Source organism: Amblyomma mixtum, chromosome 1, assembly GCF_055824585.1.
Source record: "Amblyomma mixtum isolate Tamu chromosome 1, ASM5582458v1, whole genome shotgun sequence".
NCBI lineage: Eukaryota > Metazoa > Arthropoda > Arachnida > Ixodida > Ixodidae > Amblyomma > Amblyomma mixtum.
The window spans coordinates 54,101,992-54,121,690 of record NC_143012.1 but is presented as its reverse complement, the minus strand read 5'-3'; the positions used below and the strand labels follow the sequence as shown (position 1 = coordinate 54,121,690).

General features: G+C 48.5%; 1 protein-coding gene across 1 annotated transcript in view; it reads left to right on the top strand.

The window, feature by feature from the left end:
* The window catches only part of LOC149366328 (uncharacterized), a 38,785-nt gene extending 22,825 nt beyond the window's left edge, over positions 1–15,960 (top strand). The window contains exons 5-7 of the mRNA XM_089570273.1: positions 1,695–1,786; positions 14,046–14,154; positions 15,940–15,960. Coding sequence (XP_089426399.1) covers positions 1,695–1,786; positions 14,046–14,154; positions 15,940–15,960 — 222 coding nt within the window. The remainder of the gene's footprint in view (positions 1–1,694; positions 1,787–14,045; positions 14,155–15,939) is intronic.
* Positions 15,961–19,699: the final 3,739 nt, after the last annotated feature.

Below are 19,699 nucleotides of genomic sequence, written 5' to 3'. Positions count from 1 at the left end.
ATCGTAACCACACATAAGTGACACAAGTAGCAACACTGCGGTTAAAGCTTTCGCCTCACCGCACTTAGGTCAACAAAGTGCATCTCTGAATATTGCTTTCGCAATTACCGGGCTTAACCAAGCTAAGCCACAGCCATTTTGTTTATACCTGCAGGTATCTAAAAGTCAGGTGCGCCACAAGATTGTTGTTTTGGTTCTACCATGTTAAGTAGTGCTTTCGCGCAAGTTCGAAATGTGGAAACGTCAAGTTGTAAGGAAGGCAGGGAGTTGAAAAGACTGGAAGCGTAGATTGAATCCTGCAGATATTTGCCGCTTGTGTCGAATCATTTTCTGAGTGTGCATTTGGACAGCAATCTAAAGTTTCATAAACACATAGCCAATATAAAGAATGAAATGGCATACGGTTTAATAATCCTTATTAAAGCCCGCTGATACTTTCTAACATCAAATTAATATCCTTATATTACGCATTAATACACCCACACATCAGTTACTGTACCGTATGTTAGGGAAGCATGCGTGCTACTTGTCTAAGATCATTGCAGATAGTTAAAAATCAAGCCATTCGTATACTTACTCACAGTTGTTATTACACCGATGCAGCCTTTATTCTTCAGGAACATAACATTATCTCCGTATCACAGCTTGTTAGATATTCTCTTGGCATTCTCATGTACAAAGTTGTCAACAATCTAGCCTCTTTTTCTCTCATACCGCAGTGTTATCTTGTAAACGCCAAGATAACTCGGTTCGCACTCAGTAACAATATTGTCTTACCTAAACTACGCACCAATTACGCGAAACAGGCAATTTATTTCTGATCAGTTGCTGTCTGGAATACTATAAAGATGGAACTAAAAAACGCTCATGCAATTTTCAATCACGCTTTAAACGAGCAATTCATAGCAAAGAGTCCTAATTTTTATTAATCTGTTTGCATTTCTTTCTACATGCAATTTGCACTGCCTCCTGGTCTCCGTTATAATTGAGTATGTATAGTTATGTGCAACTGTGTATGTTTTGGTCCTTTTTATAGCTTTTATTTCTCTCCCATGTGTCTGCTTTATTGTATCCCATATGTATATATTCAGTTTTATATATTCTTCTTATCTGTCGTATGCTGTTAAATGTTTTACTAGATGTATTTGATGAGGAGGTCCCATTGCAGTTACTGACTTCGGGACCTCCTTCTACATGATATGCTGTACTTTCAAAACGTATTAGCAAATAAAGACTGATTCTGATTGCGATGCTAGTCATCAATGTCAGCGAAGCGTTTTACCGTTATCAGCGCTGCAGATGCTCATAAATATATATTCAGTATAATGTTGCTGACTCCTTTTTGCCGCATGGCTTGAATTGCACGGATCACATTCTTTTTAATATTTTCCAATTCTACAAACTCACTTTATCGGAATTCAGTCGCTGTTAGCCTCAATTCAAGTAAATACACTCCAAACACCAATGCACCTATAGGGGAGTAAAACGGAGTAACCTGTGTTCTGGTGCACACCCTTCTATGAAAGGGTGTGCGTCAGAGGACAGTTAAGTCCGCTTCCTTTTTGCTTCTTTCTGTTTACAGTGTACCGTATAAATGGGCTAGATCGAAGTGGGCCTTTGATACCGCACCGCACCTACTCGTTGACCATCCGTTGCGGAGAATTATTAATCTTCTATGTTTCCTTTGTGCGTAGATCCCGCTTAATGTCAATGCCTTCGAGATGAGGACGGGAAGCGTGATCACCGTATCCGGCAAATTCAAGAAATTTATAGACGAGTGTAACTGGTAAGGGACACTTTTATATGTTCTCCACATTCTTATCGTGACCACTACCAACGGCTCCCAGCGCCTAAAAGCACTGTTATCATCACAGAATGCATGCTGATGGCGGTGGCAGCTGCACTGCCGCTCATTGGCCAGACGTCTCGTTCCAGTCGAGAGAGTGAGACGCATGGCTCCGAAGCGGTGCAACGATTCCGCGCCAAGCAGTACGGGGAAACGGCAGTGGGCTGACCACAAGGATTTCGCCAAGCACACTTTAGAATTTCCACAGTGTCTTCGCTAATTTTTGTGTTCCTTTCTCTGTTTTAGCTGTTTCTTACTTATGTCGAGAAAGCGCGAAGCTAAAATCGTGTGAGGGGATGAAACGTTTCTTCCAAGAACCACCGTAATTTATGTATTTCCCAAGCAACCATTTGTAAGCGATATAAATGAATACAATATCGGAAAAACTTTTGGTGCTAACGATTTATGCGGATGAGCCCGCGTAAGCCGCGAGTTGACAAGATCATCGCGAGAGACCAACTATTGGCTTTGGTGTATTCACAGTGGTATGTGAAAAGATGCTGAGCAAGCGATATAACCTTTTCAGGCACGCATTTTGTACTGCTATGGAGAAAATCTTATTATTGTGTGAGCATATTTGCAGCTCCCTACCTCAATAGAATAACATGAATGGCTCGAAAGTTTATATTTCACGAACCGTGCACTCTATGCTGAAAAAATTATAGCCCAATTCTTAAAGAAAACGCATTTATCCAAAATGAATATTCTCGATTATCCTTAGCAACTTCCACAATGAAAACTCCTCTGCTGTGTCCATGACCGAAAAATTCCATCTAGTAAGAGAAGAAAACACCTGCAGCACCAGATCGCACTTCATAGTCACACCGTAAAGCTTCGCATCGGACATCTTTAATTTTTATTTCTGAAAAGGGATGCTGTTTTCTAGACACAATATCGCTTCACCATGCGCTCTGCGACAGCTATCATGAAATCGGCAGCCATGCGCTCAAGCTGCACTACTGCTGTTACCATTGGCTGAACCGGCTACTCGCAGGCGCCAGTCCTTGCTCCTGAAGAAAGAAACCTGATAGACACCATCTTTTCGACCGTCGCCTTCATTTTATAGTAAACCTGTGCATAATAAAAAAAAATTGGCAGTGTCTTAGCCCAGCTATGCCAGGTTACACGTAGCGGGAGCTACGGTATACCCCTGGTTACGACTAGTTGTTTTGCTTATCGTTATGGCTACGTGTTAATGATGAGGCATGTGGTGAAAGCGACACGTGTTATTCAAATTTATCGACTGCTACAAAGACGGCCCGGTCATCCGTAAAGTAACACGCGGCCACCTCGATGGTTCGGACACAACTTTGTGACGGAGGCGAGCGGTGTCTGCTCCGCAGTCAGCGCGCGGCGCACCAGCTGAGCGGCTCTGACTCACTCGGCTCCTCGCGCATGCGCAGAACTGGCCACCGACACCCACAGCAAAACAGCGAGACTGCGGGTAATGTAGCTTTCGCTACAAATCGTCGCTGATGTCGAGCATTATTTGCCGACATGTGGCATTCTTCGTTCAATTGCAAGAAGTTATGTCAGCATTTGGCGCATGAACATGCGTTCCTAGAACGCCCCCAACTGCACCAGCACCGCTGTGCACTGCAGAATGCACTTTCTGTCGATATTAGAGTGTCATCTTTTATCAGGAGAAAAATTCAGGCGTGAGAATATTGACACTGTACCTTTTGAAAAATCATGCCCCTTAAACATGCCTGATCCATGCAAACCCAAGCAAGTTGTGGGCAGCGCTCTTCGGGTATGAAAACGTGCCCACAGTGAACTTTATTTGTTTAGAATTTTGGCGTATGGGAAAGTACAGCTGTAACGGAGCATGTCGCGCGCTGCACATTCAGCACTTAAAACTACCAGTGCCACGCAAGTGGTCAAACTTATATTATCCGTTAACCGTCGTGGTTTCTTTATGCGCCGATACGATATGGTGACACAGTTGGTGGGAAAGAATGTATCTCTTTTTCCGGCTGCCTAGCCCGCTAGTATTCTTTCCACCACATGGAGCATACGTCGTTTTTGTTGAAGAACTGGTTTGCTTGGACGAACAGAGTTTCCTATGCGAAAGAATTATTAGTCAGAATACAACAAAAGCCTGCGGCGTGCGTGTGTAGGTATGTGTACTCGCTGATGATATAGAAAATACCAGGTATCGCAAGACACTTAATCAAGCGGCCATATGACGCTCACAACCAATGGAGCACCGCCACTTCAGACAGTCGTATATATTGGCGTTCGTGTATATACACCCTCCACTGGCCGATCTTGACGTGGCTCCATTTTCCTCGAGAAGATTCGTACCAAAACAGGAACGCATTCGTTTATCCTACATCGTTCCTGGTGGTGTCATGCGATTTTCCGTTTCATATAGCTTATACGTCCGAGTCAAGTTGGAGGCCAGCTTGCTACAGGGTTCCGAACTGACAACATATGCACCTTCAATCGTACAACTTCGGAGGCCCTTCACCTCTTCCCTTCAGGCGTGGTGGTGGAATTCACCGTGATGTGAGACAGTTACTACACCCCTCTCCTCAAAGCAAATTTTTGTGCCAGAATTGTGGTGGAACTACTTTCCGTAGAGCCTTTCGTGTGGCGTCATGCGATTTCTCCTTGCATATAGCTTACATGTGCTAGTCAAGTTGAAGGCTGGCTTGTAACATGGATCCGAACTGATAACAAATGCAAATTCATAGCTACGATCTTCCAGACCCTTTACCTTCTCCCTTAAGGCGTGGTTCTGCTATCCGCCCAGATGTGAAACAGCTACTACGCCGTTTTCTTCCCTGAAAAGCAAACTTTCATATCAAAATTGTGGTGCAGCCGTTCGTCGTAGAGCGTTTCAGGTGATGTCATACGCGCACGCTTGTGTGCGGGTAGCATTTTTGCGGGTGGGTGTCAGTGCACACAAGGGAAGTTATGCTTTCGCATTCCCACAAGTGAGGGGTCTTAAGTGTCTCTGACGAATTTTTCCTTTAAACCCGCGCCCCGTAGATTTTTCCGCAATGCTCCAAACTCTTGCATGTGGTGTGGGCAATACTTTTACGGATGACAACACGTTGTTTGGAGCAAATACATACCACTTCTGTTAAACTTGAAAGCCGGGACTGGAGTAAGCATTTTATGATTAAATGAGTCACGGTTCAGAGATGTCAAACTAGGAAAAACAGAAGCACAGACGTTAAGAACCTCGTCCATGTAGCAACAAAACAAGGAAATGAATTAACGACCTTTATTTAAAAATGCATGATATTTTTAAAAAAATCATTGGCACACACAAGAGCTCAAGGAAAACCCCTCTAACTGTGCAGACTACAAATTTCGTAGTATTCTTGTAGACGCTGAAATGCAGTTTAAATTTGGCATTAGCAGCTGCAACGTCAGTAATCGTTACCAAATGAAATGCGGGGAATGGATTCGGGATATGTATAGCTGTCACAATCACGAATGCTAATAGTTATTGACAATGCTAGTGTCAATATTGATTGTCTTATTTATTGAATAAATGTATTGAGGCGTTTAATTAATAAGAGTGATTTTTTTAACTTTTATATTACGAAGCTATGTGAAAATCTGCGCTTCTGTCACCTTTTAATTTAAGCGCTTCTGACATCTTTTTTATGTTTGAATTAAATACTCAAAACCAGATAGCTATCTAGCGGTAGGAATGCCACTGTTTTTCCCACGACACCTTTAAATTAACGTACTTGGTATTACGGTTTCTTACCTGCGTGTCCGGTGTCCTTGCAAAAAAGGGACGGCGAATTTATACACAACTTTTGATTTGGTGCGTTCCATTGAGCATGAAAAGGCCTAATTTGAGCGTTATTTCAATTTTCGCAACTTTCCTTGCCATCTCCTGTGTAAAGCGTTTTTGTGAGATTTTTGTTCGCAACAGAGCAGGTTGTCAATATAGCCTGTGTGGGTATGTGTGTAAACCATGTGTTCTTGCTCCTGCTTGCAGCATTACACTCGGGGTCAAAAGCGAAAGTGGAAAAGAAGATATATGGCTTGGGCTCACTGACCACAACGACCCGAACGAGACGTACGTGCTTATCATCACCATAACTGAGTTCTCTGTGTATCTCCAGACTAAGAGCGATACTATGAAGGTCATGACTAAATACATGCCCAGCAACACAAAGTCGAGAACTAAATGCCTCTTTCACAACCTCTGGCCACTGAAGATTATCGTGGTGAGTGACTTTTGACGTCTTGACGAAATGCTGCACTGTATATATTTTCACTCCTAAATATGCGCATGTGCTATTGTGCCTGCATGTTGGCTGTAAAGATTTTACACGCCGACATCGCAGTAGGCAGTTCCATCTAAGCTTTCCCTTTATCGATGACCGCACTCCAGAAGCCGATCCGCACGTGTACCCCTCGCAAAAGTCGAGCGATAACAACAAGGAGGGACGAGCCTTACGCAGCCAGAATCCGATCGGCGCTCTTGGCCTATAGATTACGAGAAAAGAAAACTGGAGCCTAATCAATGCCGAGACTGCCGGAATAAGCATAGCTACCAAGTCCCGACCGCAAGGAGTGTGTTAATGGCTGCACTCGGCAACAAAGAGCCAGTGTCTCTGTGTCGGGCTGTGTTCAATTGAAAAGAGAATACGGTGCGTACATTTGTAAAGCACTCAGATAAAATGTATGGCTGAGCACGACGACTGCACATTATCGAAGGTAAACAGTTGTAACGAAAAGTTTTCTTGGAAGGGGTGTTTCCACAACTACGTATAGCACGCACACATACGCGTCAAATCTGGAGAACGTTATAAACGCAAACAAGCATCATCGTCATCAGCCTGATTGGGCCCACTGCAGAGCAAAGGCCTCTCCCATGTCTCCGCAATCAACGCTGTCCATTGCGAGCTGCCGCTACCGTGTCCCCGCAGACTTCTTAACCTCATCCTCGCACCTAACTTTCCGCTTCTCCCTGCCCCTAAGACTCAAAACCCCTTGGTTCAACCGACACGGGTGGCGTTGCTTGCCAATGAGGCCCCGGAATACGGGCTCCACCTAGTATTGTGAAGGGAAGGGGCCAATAGGGCCCTATCCCACTCACCTCTCCGCAATTATTAAAGCGTTTATAAAAGTTTTTAACCACCACCACCACTGGGTTTGAACCCGGCCTAGCAGCCGAGCGCCCTAACCACTCAGCAACCACGGTGCGAGGCCTGATCAAATCTGGAGACTGCCATCGTAACGAGCACACGCAAATTAGCTGGAACATCGATTTTGGCCCAAATCGCTGAAGGAAAAATTTCGGGTGTAGGGTTGGCCAGATTTGAAGTGACCTGGTCGAATTTGGAGGTACCATCGTATCGGCCACATTTAATTAGCCCCAGCACATTGCGCTCAACTGGAGAATGGTTACCATGGTGGAGCAGGGTATAACGAGAGTGGGGGAGGTCATATCCTGAAGGTAATTACCGTGGGGTCATCCTAAAGTGGGTTATCTTGGAAGGAGGAGGCTACTGCGAGAATGGTGGAATCGGCAACCGATGCATGGCTACCGTGGGAGGAGGAGGGTATGGCGGAATTGTAAGAAAGCATGACGTCAGGTTGGTTACCACGGGAACCACCCGGAGTGTAACTATCCTGCTAAGAGGATGGTACCTCGAGGGGGTGGTAATAATCAACCGGAGGGCGGTTAGACCACGAACCATTCAGGGGGTGGTTACCTTGAAAGAAAGAAGGAGAGTATGGAGGTAGCAGATGAAGGCACCATGGTTCATATGCAGCGGCTGCTGCGACACATGGGCTTCGACGAGAAGACAACTGCTGGCCCCATGCACCTAGCGCGGTGGACTGGAGAGTAGAGCTGCTCGAAAAAGCGTGTTTATGCGCAAAATTAAAACAAGCCCTCTAGAACTACTCAAATAAGAAGTCGCTCTCGTATTGTTTACCTCGACATATCGTGAAATATAGATATCGTAACAGCTGTGGCTGAATACCGTATTGCACAACTGTAACCATTCTGTCGCTTTTCAACTTCTACGTTATAATAGACTATCTTTCAGCCGTCAAATGATTCCACTAAGAAGTTCCCATTGATCAACAGCGCATACAAAACAAAAGAAACGTTCCTCTATGCTCCCTTGTGCTTTCTTGGTTTCGATGAGTGTTAGCTTCCTTAACTGAAGCATGAATTAGTTTTTTGAAAATTCATCGAGACACAAAACGCACCCGTGTGCAGTTCGATGAGTGAACGCCGAAGACATCGAAGGGGTCGGTGCTTGCACCCAGCCCTTCACTACAGTACCTCTTACCGTCTTTATTTCCTTATTTCCTTCCTCCTTTCTTTCCCTTCTTTTTTCCGTCTTCCTTTTTCTCGTTTTCTTTCCTTTTTTCCTTTCTTTTTCTTTCCTTCCTTCTCTCTTCATTTATTTCACTCTTTCTTTCTTTCATTCTTCTTTTCATCTTTTGTTCTTTCTTTCTTTCCTTCTTTCTTTCTTCCTTTCTTTCTTTTTCTCTTTCTTTCTTCCATTCTTCCTACCGTTCTTTCATTCTTTCTTTCTCTCTTTCTCCTCTCGTTTCTTTCTGGCTATATTTATTTCTTTCCTTCTTTCTACTTTTCTCTCTGTTTTCCTTCCTTCCTTGCCTCATTTCTTCCTTTCCTTCCTTCTTTCTTTTTTCTTTTCATTTCTTCACAACCATCTTTTTTTTTTGTCAAAATGTGGCGTTCAAATCAGGGGTCAAGAGACATCATATAGAATGACCGTCTCAAAGCTCCCTGCTTGCATGCGCCCGAAAGCTATTCCTTGCGGTAATGCTAGAATCAATGGCGCCTTATATCCAGTAAATGTGAAATCGCGCCTACCATTCTGACGGTGCTCAAGCGCGTCACTGACCTCTGTCGACCGAATGCTTTTGCAGGAAACCATGGGTCAAGAGTTACCTTAGCCCAAGACGGTCCGCCAGGAGGTCCAGCGGCTTGCAGCATTACCGAGCTGCAAATATACGAATACTTCACGCAGAGCAAGCAGCAAATCGATTACTCTATTACCATAATAAACGCCATATTCAAGAACGATGTGCAACTCGTGTATAAAGTCGTTCCCTCTCACGAAATGCCTCGCAATACATTAAACAAATTATTATAGATAGGAAGACTACACTGAGTGGCATCTTCAGCATTAAGGTCGCGTATTCAAGTCTGGTATGTAAATTGAACGGTAAAGATGGAAAAAAAGAGGCGCTTTTGAGAAGGTTATTGTGACAGAGGGCTACAGCTTTCATTTTCTGCTTCCAGTTGACGCCGCAGACGGTGAGTGTCGGAAAAGTGCCGGCTGGCATTACCTCATTTTCAAGTGGAGTTTCCATGTGGCTTCCCCATGAAACGGAACCACTCACACTGCTGAACCTCGTCCGATCTCATTCACCTTGTGCATAGGCAAACTGCTTGAACATGTGGCACACCTACATCTGCGTATTCAGTCCACCCGAATTTTGCCGAACACATTGCATTGCTTTCGTCAAGACCTCTCCACTCCTAATTCCAGCGGGACACCAGAGGGAGGTTACAGGACGCGTAAGGCATCGAAAAACTGTAAATAACTACCGCCCAATATCTCTTACATCGATTTCTTATAAACTTATGGAACATATTTTAGCGAAGCACATCTTTCATCACCTGCAAACAAGCGGTTTACTTTACCCTCACCAACACAGATTCAGAGCAGGCCTTCCACGACTACACAACTTGTAGAGACAATTCATGATTTTGCAATGACGATTGATGGGAAGCAGCAGATTGACGTAATTGCTGTAGACTTTGCCAAAGCTTTTGATAAAGTGCCGCACAATAAATTAGTTTTTAAACTGGAAAGAGCTGGAATTAATTTGAATATTGTGAAATGGATTAAAGCTTATTTAACAAATCGTAACCAAGTGGTCAAAGTGGATGGTCATGTGTCCGGCCCACTAGCAGTGCTTTCAGGAGTTCCGCAGGGTTCTGTTCTGGGACCATTGTTATTTTTAGTCTATATTAATGATATCTCTGCTGTTCTGGAACCAAATGTACGACTAAAGCTATTCGCAGATGACTGTTTAATTTATTCTACAGTTAGAAACAAGGACGACCAGCTTAGAATTAACAATTGTTTACAGGCTTTAAGCGAATGGTGCAAAAAATGGAACATGGAAATAAATTATTTGAAATCAACATACACGCACATTACAACGAAGAAGTCTGTTCTTTTTTTCTGATATGTCATTGGTGACAAATGTTTGGTAAATGTAACTCAGTTTAAGTATCTAGGAATGACAATAACACAAAACTTAAATTGGGGCACACATATAGAAGAGGTTTGTTCTAAAGCATACCAGAGGTTATGTTTTTTGAGATGTAAGACTAATTGCATATAACGCTTTTATGAGGCCAGTACTTGAGTATGCGTCAGGAGTAAGGAGTCCTAAGCAGAATTATTTAAAGAAACAATTAGAAAGAGTTCAGAGGTACGCAGTACGCTTTATTTGCTGCCGATATCGAAGGAAAGACTCAGTTGCGGATATGCTCTCTTCCTGTAATCTGGATTTATTAGAAACACGACGACAAAAAAATCGGCTGAAGCTATTGTTCCAGACGCTCCAAGGACAGATAAATATTAAGAAGGAAACATACGTACAAGCACCAGGCAAACGCAGTTCTAGAACAAATCATGGTCGGATAATTCAGCCTTACAACGCCCGTAGTGTAACTTTCAAACAGTCCTTCTTACCTCATGCAGTTGAAATGTGGAAATATTTGCCAATGAGTGTTGTGGAACAGAGTGATGTGCATGAATTCGAACGATCTCTGGATAACCACCTGCTTGAAAGTGCCATTTGATGTTTGACTGAATGATGTACCGTTTCATGCTGATGTATTCAATGCTTGTGAATAGTGCTGTTTTTCTATGAAATTTTTATACCCTCTCTGTAAGGACCCTCGCACGAGGGTTGACAGTATTGTTCAATAAATAAATAAAAGTAGGAAGGCACGGATCGCCCTGGTGTGGCTGTGCAAATTAAGACGATCCTGGCACTCAAGGGGCGTTCGATAACGTATCGCACGACTTGATCCTTGACAACCACGCCTCGTAAGGGCGCGGTCAACCAACGTAAAGATACGTCCGCTCCATGCTCGCAGACTGCACAGCCACCATTGGCATAGGGGTTCTCCGCTGGAGGATAGGCACCTGATTTTGGTGGCATGTTTTCTTCCCTATAAGGATGTGGAAGACCCTGCTGTGCATGAATGACCGTGTGGTATTTCCCTACGAACGCTGAATAATTCATAATCAGACTTTTTTTCATGCTGTTTCGGTTTCAGCTGCCGAACGATGGGTTTGACACCAGAGGGAGGTTACAGGACGCGTAAGGTATAGAAAAACTGTGATATAAACACCACTTCATCGTTTTAATTCACTACAGTGCTGCAACCAGACTTCCCCAGGAGCCGGAATGACATCATATGTAAAAGCACCGATTATATTGCAGTTTTTCATGCGTCACGTGACCTATAAACTCTCCTCGACGCCACAGGCATTGTTCGGTAGTTGAAACCGAAACTGCACGAGAAAGAAATTCGGTTATAAGTTATTTACCAGTTGGAGGAGGCTACCACGTGGTAATCCGCGTATAATAATGTCATGCGGCTCATTAAAAGGAAACACGCACCCAAGATTTCGGCGTCAATACTCTTTCAAAGGCGGAGGAACGCCCCCCGATCAGTACTGCCTCGAAGACTGTTCAGTGCTGCCGTCGCTCCTCGACCGCATCCCCCTGTACACGGATGATGTGACGATTTGGGTCACAGAGGGATCCGAATGGAACGTGTAAGACACACTCTAAAATAAGGTTCAAAGGTGCAAGTCTGCCGGACGCGACTGGTTGTTCGCAAAAAGCGCCGACGGTCGGAAAGGCTCCCCGCGATTTCCATGCATCCTCTGTGGATGCCAATACCGCAAGGAAGCCTCAGTGTTCTGCGCCTCCACTTGCAGGACAATGGCAGAACTGCTTACACGGTACACCTCTCCTACAAACAAATCACGCCGATTACACACATGATACTATTAATATCCAGTTGTGGCCGCTTGAGAGAGACTAGCCAATTTTGCCTACATGATGTCAAAATACATGCGCATTCGGTGAGCATGCACACAAAGGAACCCATCCAGAGGAGTAGTTATAGTTTAGCAGCACAGATAAACGGCCCAACATTGCAAAAGAGAGGCTTCTCTCTGGTCCTTTTGTAGGACCGGCTTTTTCCAATACTTATCCAATATTGGGCCGATCACCTGTGGTGCAGCTACTAGTCGAAATAGCCAAATTTCATCGACCTACAGCGCGGAGGGTAATCGCGTTTTCGAAATTATAAAAACTGATATAGCTATTACCTACGACCGACTGCAAATCTCTAACTGCAACCAGACGTCTAATTCTAATAGATAAAAAGTAAATTATTGGAAAAGTGCTAACCTGCTAACCAGTTCATATTGTCACGTGGTAGTGATGGCAGTACAGCGGTCAGGAAGACAGCAACAACCCTTGCAAACGAAGCTCTTTATTTGGCCTGACTTGCGCCCGCAAACGGACTAAACAACACGCCAGCGGCGTAAGCAACAAGCTGGTCGTCAGTTGAACTACGAATGCCCGCCCCTCGCTGCATCGCTCAGTTTAAAGCTGGTAAGGAAACTTCGAGATAACCGGTCAGAATCAACTACACTAATCTGGAAAAAACGTAGATGGTGGTGGTGATGAAAACTTTATTTACAACTGGGGAGTTTGGGAAACACAGGTCCGTGGTCCCCCGCACGGCCCCACTGCACTCAAACGTTCATGTCCCGGAGGCTCATGACGCTGGAGCCCGGCCGGTGGCGATGGCTTGCTTGGCCGTGTCCTCAGAACGCATTAGGGTCTCCCAAGCCTCCCAAGTGGTAAGGTGCTCCAGGCCCCGCGGGGGAGGATCCGCCGGGCAGAGGAAAAGGATATGGTCTAGAGTGGCTTTGGGGTGGTGGCAGAGGGTGCAGGAGGGGTTTGTGTGGACTTGGTGATAGCGCGAGAGTATATAAGGGCAGGGTAAGGTGCGTGTTTGAAGCCGCCTCCAAAGTGTCTGATTATAATGGTCAAGGGAGGGATGGGGCGGAGGGTAGAGCCGACGCTCGGCTTTGCAGGCCTGCGTCATTTCACTGAATGAGTGTATGCTCTCCCGCGAGAACCCCAGGTCGGAGGCCGCCGGTGCCCGGTTGAGAGAACCTCGGGCTAAAGCGTTGGCGGCCTCGTTTCCGGGATTCCCGGAGTGGGCAGGCACCCATATCAACTCCATGTGGCGGGGTGGGTGTGCGGGGAGCGAGTTCAGTATGCGAAATGCAGGGACGTGAACTCTCCCGCGAGCAAAATTTAGTATGGCAGTTTTAAAGTCGGATAGAATATATCAGGCCTCCGTGCGTGTGATGGCCAGGGCAGTGGCGGCCTCTTCGGCCTCCTCCGAAGTGGCAGTAGGGGTTATGTGAAGGGTGGCAATCGGTTGGAGGGAGGGGTTCGAGATGGCTACAACCGGGTCCTCGCCCGTGCATGCGGCATCCACCCAAACGGCATACGGTTCCTTGACATAGTGTTTGTGGAGTGCCCGTGCGCGAGCTCTGCGGCGGGGTTCGTGGTAGGTGGGATGCATGTTTTTGGGGAGTGGTTTAATAAAAAATTCGCGGTGAATGTGGCTGGGGACCTGGAGCTGTGTGGGATCCGTGGCCGGTAGGTGGATACCGAGGGTGTGTAGGATGTGTCTGCCGGTGGTTGTTTTCGCGAGACGTATGTATTGAGCCTGTCGGTGGGCCTCGATAAGCTCCCCTACCGTATTGTGCAGGCCTAGTTGGAGGAGTTTTTCGGTTGAGGTATTTGGGGGTAGGTGTAGTGCTGTCTTAAATGCTGTTCGTATCATGGCATCCAGGGTGGAGATTTCCACGGCCTGCAGTTTCAGGTAGGGAAGCGTGAAGAGAAAGCGGCTGAGGACGAAGGCATGAATGAGACGACATAGGTCATGCTCCTTCATGCCCCGGTGGCGTGCAGAAACACGGCGGATTAGGTGGGATATCGACACCGTCGTCTGCTTGAGTTTCCGTATGGCGAGTGTGTTTTTCCCGTTGTTCTGGATTTGGAGGCCCAGTACCCTGAGAGTGTTTACCCCCGGGATGTGCCGGTTTTCCAGTGTCACCATGATGGGGGCTGTGGGGCAGTTTCGCGTTGTGGGGCGGATGATAAAGAGCTCCGACTTCTGCGGAGAGCAGGAGAGTCCGATAATCCGCGCATGTGTTTGGGTGAGGTTAGCTGCCGATTGTAGAGTATTTTCTATGTCTCCATCACTGCCATGGGTGGTCCATAGCGTGATGTCATCGGCATAAAGTGTATGACGAAGGTTAGGGATGGTTTGTAGATTCGGGGCAAGGGGAATGAGAGTGACATTGAAGAGAAAAGGGGAGAGGACGGATCCCTGGGAGGTGCCAACCCCACTAAGGGTGTATGGGGGGATATGTAGGGACCGAAGTGAATTTCGGCCGTGCGGATAGTAAGGAATGCTTGAATATAGGTGTACATACGTTCACCTATGTTCAAGGGGGAGAGGGCTGCCATGATCGCTTGATGATCTAGGCGATCAAAGGCCTTGGAGAGATCCAAGGCTAGGACAGCTTTTGTGTGACCCGGAATGAGGGGATCGAAAATGTCTTGTGTGAGTTGGGGCATGGCGTCCTGTGCCGACAGATGGGCACGGAAGCCCACCATGCTGTGCGGGTAGACGTCTTGCTCCGCCATGTGGTGGGTGAGTCGGGCGAGTACGACGTGTTCGAAAAGCTTGCCTAGGCATGAGGTTAGTGAAATGGGACGGAGATTTGAGGGTGTAAGAGGTTTGTGGGGCTTTGGTATGAATATGATTTTGGCGTGACGCCAGGATTGCGGAAGAGTGCCCTCCTGGCAGCATTTGTTTAAGTACCCCGTGAGCTGGGCGATCGATTGATCGTCCAAATTGCGGAGCATGGCATTAGAGATCCGGTCAACTCCTGGAGTGGAGTTAGAACGGAGAGTCAGGAGGGCCGCTCTGACTTCTGCTTCCGTGATCTCTGCGTCGAGGATGGCATTCGGGGCGCCTGTATAGGGAGGCAGAGGGTTTGAGGTACCGGAAGTTGTATGTGTGTTTCTAAGTATATTGATGAGTGCGTCAGGAGAAAGGTCGGTCTTGTGTATAAGGCGTGTGACGTGGTGTTGTGTGGCTGTTTTGGATTGCGTGGGGTCAATTAAGTGACGGAGAAGTTGCCAGCTACGTTTGGAGGACAGATTGCCATCCAAACTATCGCAAATCTGACCCCAGTTTGATCGGCAGAGCTGCTCAGCGTGCTCAGTAATTTGTGTTTGCAGCGCGGCCAGCCGCTTTTTAAGGGTCCGATTGAGCTTTTGTCCTTTCCAACGCTCTAGGATGCTATGGTGGGCCTCCCATAGGTGGGCCAGGTGAGTGTCGAGGTTTGGGCGTGTCTGATGTTGTGACAAGGGTTCGCGTGTGTGTGGAGACATCGTTCATGAGCGACGTCACCCACTGGTCGATGTTTATAATGGGAGCGTCAGGGAGGGCTGCCCGTGCGGAGCGGACAGCATCCCAGTTGGTGATTTTGTGCGTTAGGTGACGGGCCTGTTTTTGCTTGTACGGTACTGTAATGGAGAGGATGTAATGATCGCTTCCTAATGTATGACGCGTTGTGGTCTACGTAATACCAACAAGGTTGTGGCTCAGTGTCAAATCCGGGCTGGTGTCCGCGCTGACACTGTTACCAATCCTCGTGGGGGTGTTAAAGGTGTTGTGTATTGTGAGGCGGAGCTCTTGCACCAAGGACCAGGGACGCCGGCCTCGTCCAGTGGTGGTGCGGTAGCCCCAGTCAGTATGCTGACTGTTGAAGTCCCCTCCGATAATCAATGGATGCTTGCCTGCAAGACGATGGAGATCTCGCAATAGCGTTTCCAATGAAGCCATCGGGTGAGATGGTGGGTGGTATATATTGGCAATAAAAATCGATCGTATTGAGTGTCTATTTTGTATGATTTCTGTGATTACGCAGGGCGTCTCTGAGGAGATGTGATGGGTTTGGTGTGTAATGGAGCGATGTATAAGTGTGGACGCCCTGGGTGTATTCGTGGCGTCTGAGTGAGCAGATGTGTAGCTAGGAAGTGTGGCAGGGCTATGTGTGTCCTGAAGGAGAAGGATGTGGGGCGTGGGAAGTGTGGGGAGGAGGAGTTGCAGGGGTGCGCGCTTGCCCCGGAAGCGGCGGCAGTTCCACTGCAGAATTGATAAGGAATTAGGGGGCAGCCCCGCCATACTGGAGCTTTGGTGGGGTTAGGGTAGATGGGTTGGTTGGGGAATTCTGTGGGGTAGGTGGGCGGGATTGATGTGGCAGACTGAGGTGTATCGAGGGAAGGGCCTGCTCTATTGTTTGGAGGCGGGCGTCGCACTGTGCAAGGCTCATCTCTAGGGTGTGCACCATGCGCCTAAATGCCGCTTAAATTTGTTGCTCGAAGCGTTGGGAGAGGTGCTCAATGAGGTGATTGAATTTTGCCTCTAGACGCGCGTCCATCTCAGCGAGTTTAGCATCCAGGCGGGCCTCGAGCGATGTAAGGTCGGTCTGAGTAACGGGTGGGGGTTCTGTTCGTTTTTTTCTTGGGTGGCGGTGAGGGTGGGGATTGGGAGTCGGACTCCTCCATGTTTTCTGTTGATGTTTGTGGTAGTGGAGTGTGTTTCGCGGGAGGTACGGTTGGCGGAAGCTGTGGAAGGATGGAGGTGGGGGTCTTGATAAGAGAGGTAAGACGACTCACCTCGGCTCGCAGGGCCTGGAGCTCCCGGTCACGGGGATCCACCTGTGTGGGCGGGGGGGGGGGGGGGGAGAGGGGTCGGGGGCTTGCTGGCATTGTCGGTCCTTCCTGCGACTCTGTCCGCCCAGGTGAGTTGCCTAGACTGCTGGTCTTGGCGGCGACGAGAGGATGATCGAGACTTGCTGCAGCGACGGACGCTAGCGAGGTCCGCGTCTCGGTCCGGTGTGCGGGAGGTGTGCTGTTGCGGTGAGGCGGGCGGTGAACGGCGTCCCCTGCTTTTACATCCTTTGGTACCCGTCATGTGGGCGCCTCCACATAGTATGCAGGCTGGGGTGCATGTCGGGGTTTCCTCTCGCGGGTGGAGGACGCCACATCTTGGGCATTTGTGCGTGCGCTGAAGCGTGCACACATCCGCGCGGTGTCCTGGTTGACGACAGTTGGTGCAGGCGTCCAGGTGTCCTCTGTACGGGGTGCAGGTGTGGAGACCGCCTCCGTAGGAGATGGTTCGGGGCACCGGACCCCCCCGGAAGGTGGTAAGTATCGAACGGCTCTGTCCCATGCGACGGGCATCAATGATGGGGGCCCTAGGGTTGCCTGCGATGAGGTCTTCTAGAACCTGTGTGGGGGTTTCCTCCCAGTAAGCGTTAGTGATTACACCTCGTACTGCACCATCCGGGGGGGGGGGGGGGGGGGCGATGTAGGCGCTGACGGCATAGGCTTTGTTTCTAATGGAGAGTTCCTTGATGGCGACCAGGCGTAGCGCGTCGGCTTGGTGAGGGCTGCTCATGGTGCAGGTGTTGTTGATGGGGTGAATGCGCAACTGTGTGGCGTCTGGGTCTTGGAGGTCCTTGGCCGCAGCTATCAAGGCTAGGCGAAGCTGGCGCGGTGGAAGGTCGGGTAAAGAAAGGCCTCCGTTCGAGCGGAAGGCAATCTTGTAATCGCCCGCAGGTAATGGTGGCTGGCGTTGCGACCTTTGCGCCGCGAGACGCGCCGCTCGCAGCTGGGACGCTTGGTGTATGGTGTCTGCAGGTCGCGAGCCGGCGCTGGCGTTCGCCTGGTCCTGGATCTGCGGCGTATCTTTTTGACGGGCAGGTACGCTCAGGATATGAGTCCAGTCCCTGGGATCACAGTCCTTGGGGTTGATGGTCTCCCCGAGCACCTGGACCTCCATGCTCTCGTTGTGGGTGATGTGGTTGGTGAACGCACGGTGGCGCGAGGCCTAGTGCGGCAGCTGTCGGTTAGGGGCGGTTTGCGGCCCGTGGGCCCACGTAGGTTGAACCGTCGGCCACCATATTAGAACTGATGGTAGCGCTCACCTTTAAGAACGGTGCGGTGAAGAGGTGGGCACTGCGTGGATCGTAATTCCAAGAAATCGCCGTGTTTGTTCATAGCCGATGCGTAGCGCGTTCGCACTCCGGCGATGGCGTTCTATGGACTCTCAAAACGTAGATGCAGTGCTTCATGGCTGTGATGAATCGAGATTAGTCCGGGCGCTTCTCGCGTCACGAAAAAAAAACGATAACGCCCCGTTCCTGCGTCCTTGAGCGTGAACCAACGCTATAATGAGGCGAATCAGCAGGTGGCCTCCAGAGCGAGCGAACGTGTGTCGCGTCGGCTCCGGAATTTTCTACTCTTTTGTGCGATTTTTCAAGGACCCATGACCTGAAAGCTGCTGCAATCGGTTCGTAAAGTTGTTCCACAGCATTTTCATCCACGTCTCGGGACTTTCGAGCTCGAATTTTGCGTGAAATTTTCCAGTATTGCTCTGAACGCGGGGCGGACGCCTCGCTTGGCCTCGCGCCAGGCATAGCTCGACCTCGGAACGCCTTGGTCTAGCCCAGGCGTAACCACACGATTCGTGCACCGCCATGGCCTCTCTCGACGTCGAGCGGGCCTGCAGCAGCATGGCTTGCCAAGTTGAAGGGGAAGAGCGTGCTACCGATCCGAGATGGACCCGGGCATTTACGGCCCGCATGCTAGCGCACCCAGCTTGGTTCTCGTCCAAGCAAGCCTTCTCTGCCACGGCCTCGCTACCCAAGTCTTCGCTACCGGCCGGCCTCGCCACACCGGTCCAGCCCGAAAAAGGCAAGCCGTCTTCGCCCACTCTACCTAAACTCAAGCGCCAGGCTCCGCTACCGAAATTGCCTACCCTGGACATGAATGTTATATTCTGACCAAACGGAGGCCTAGACCTTCGCCAGCACAACGGGGGCTTCCTGCTCTCCCTTCTGTGCACCATATTGAAACTCCCCGTGGAAGCTGTACGTCAACAGGACATTATCCGTATAAATACCCGCAACAACTCGTTCACCGTGAGTACTGCTTCAGAAGAGCGCGCGGCGCGCTACGTGCAGATCACCTCCCTACTCATCGGGGACACGACATACCCGGTGAAAGCTTACATAGCCCAACCCGACAACGTCATCCGAGGCGTACTCTACAACGCCATCTATGACCAGCAGACAGAAGAGATCGTCCACGACGTCCAAACCTACAGAAAGAGTGATTACTTCACCATTTCCGACGCGAGGCAACTGAGCAAGACGAAGTCGATCCTTGTCACTTTCATCAACATCAAGAAGGTCCCCGGGCAACTCAAATTCTATGGGGCAATCTACAACTGCTACCCTTTCTTGGCAAAAGCCGAAGCATGCTTCAACTGTCGGAAGCCCGGACATCGGAGCGACGCGTGTACGGATCCTCGCCAGACGTTCCGCCAACTGCATGACATGTAAACTGCAGCTTTCGCTGCAGATGGGGCCATTGCGAAACACACGGGGCACTTTCGACCGGCAGGCAAGGCAGCAATGAACAAAGGTCCCTTCACTAGTACTGTGAAGTACTGTAGACTTATGCAGGTTTCGTACAAAAGCGAATGCAAAAAAACGAACTGGCTGTAGAATTACTGCAACGTTGTTGATAACCCAAAATTAACAAGAGAAAGGGAAGCCTCAAGCAGTTTTTTTTTTGACAAGAGGATTCTTTGCCAACGTTGGCAAGCTACGTGCCGCT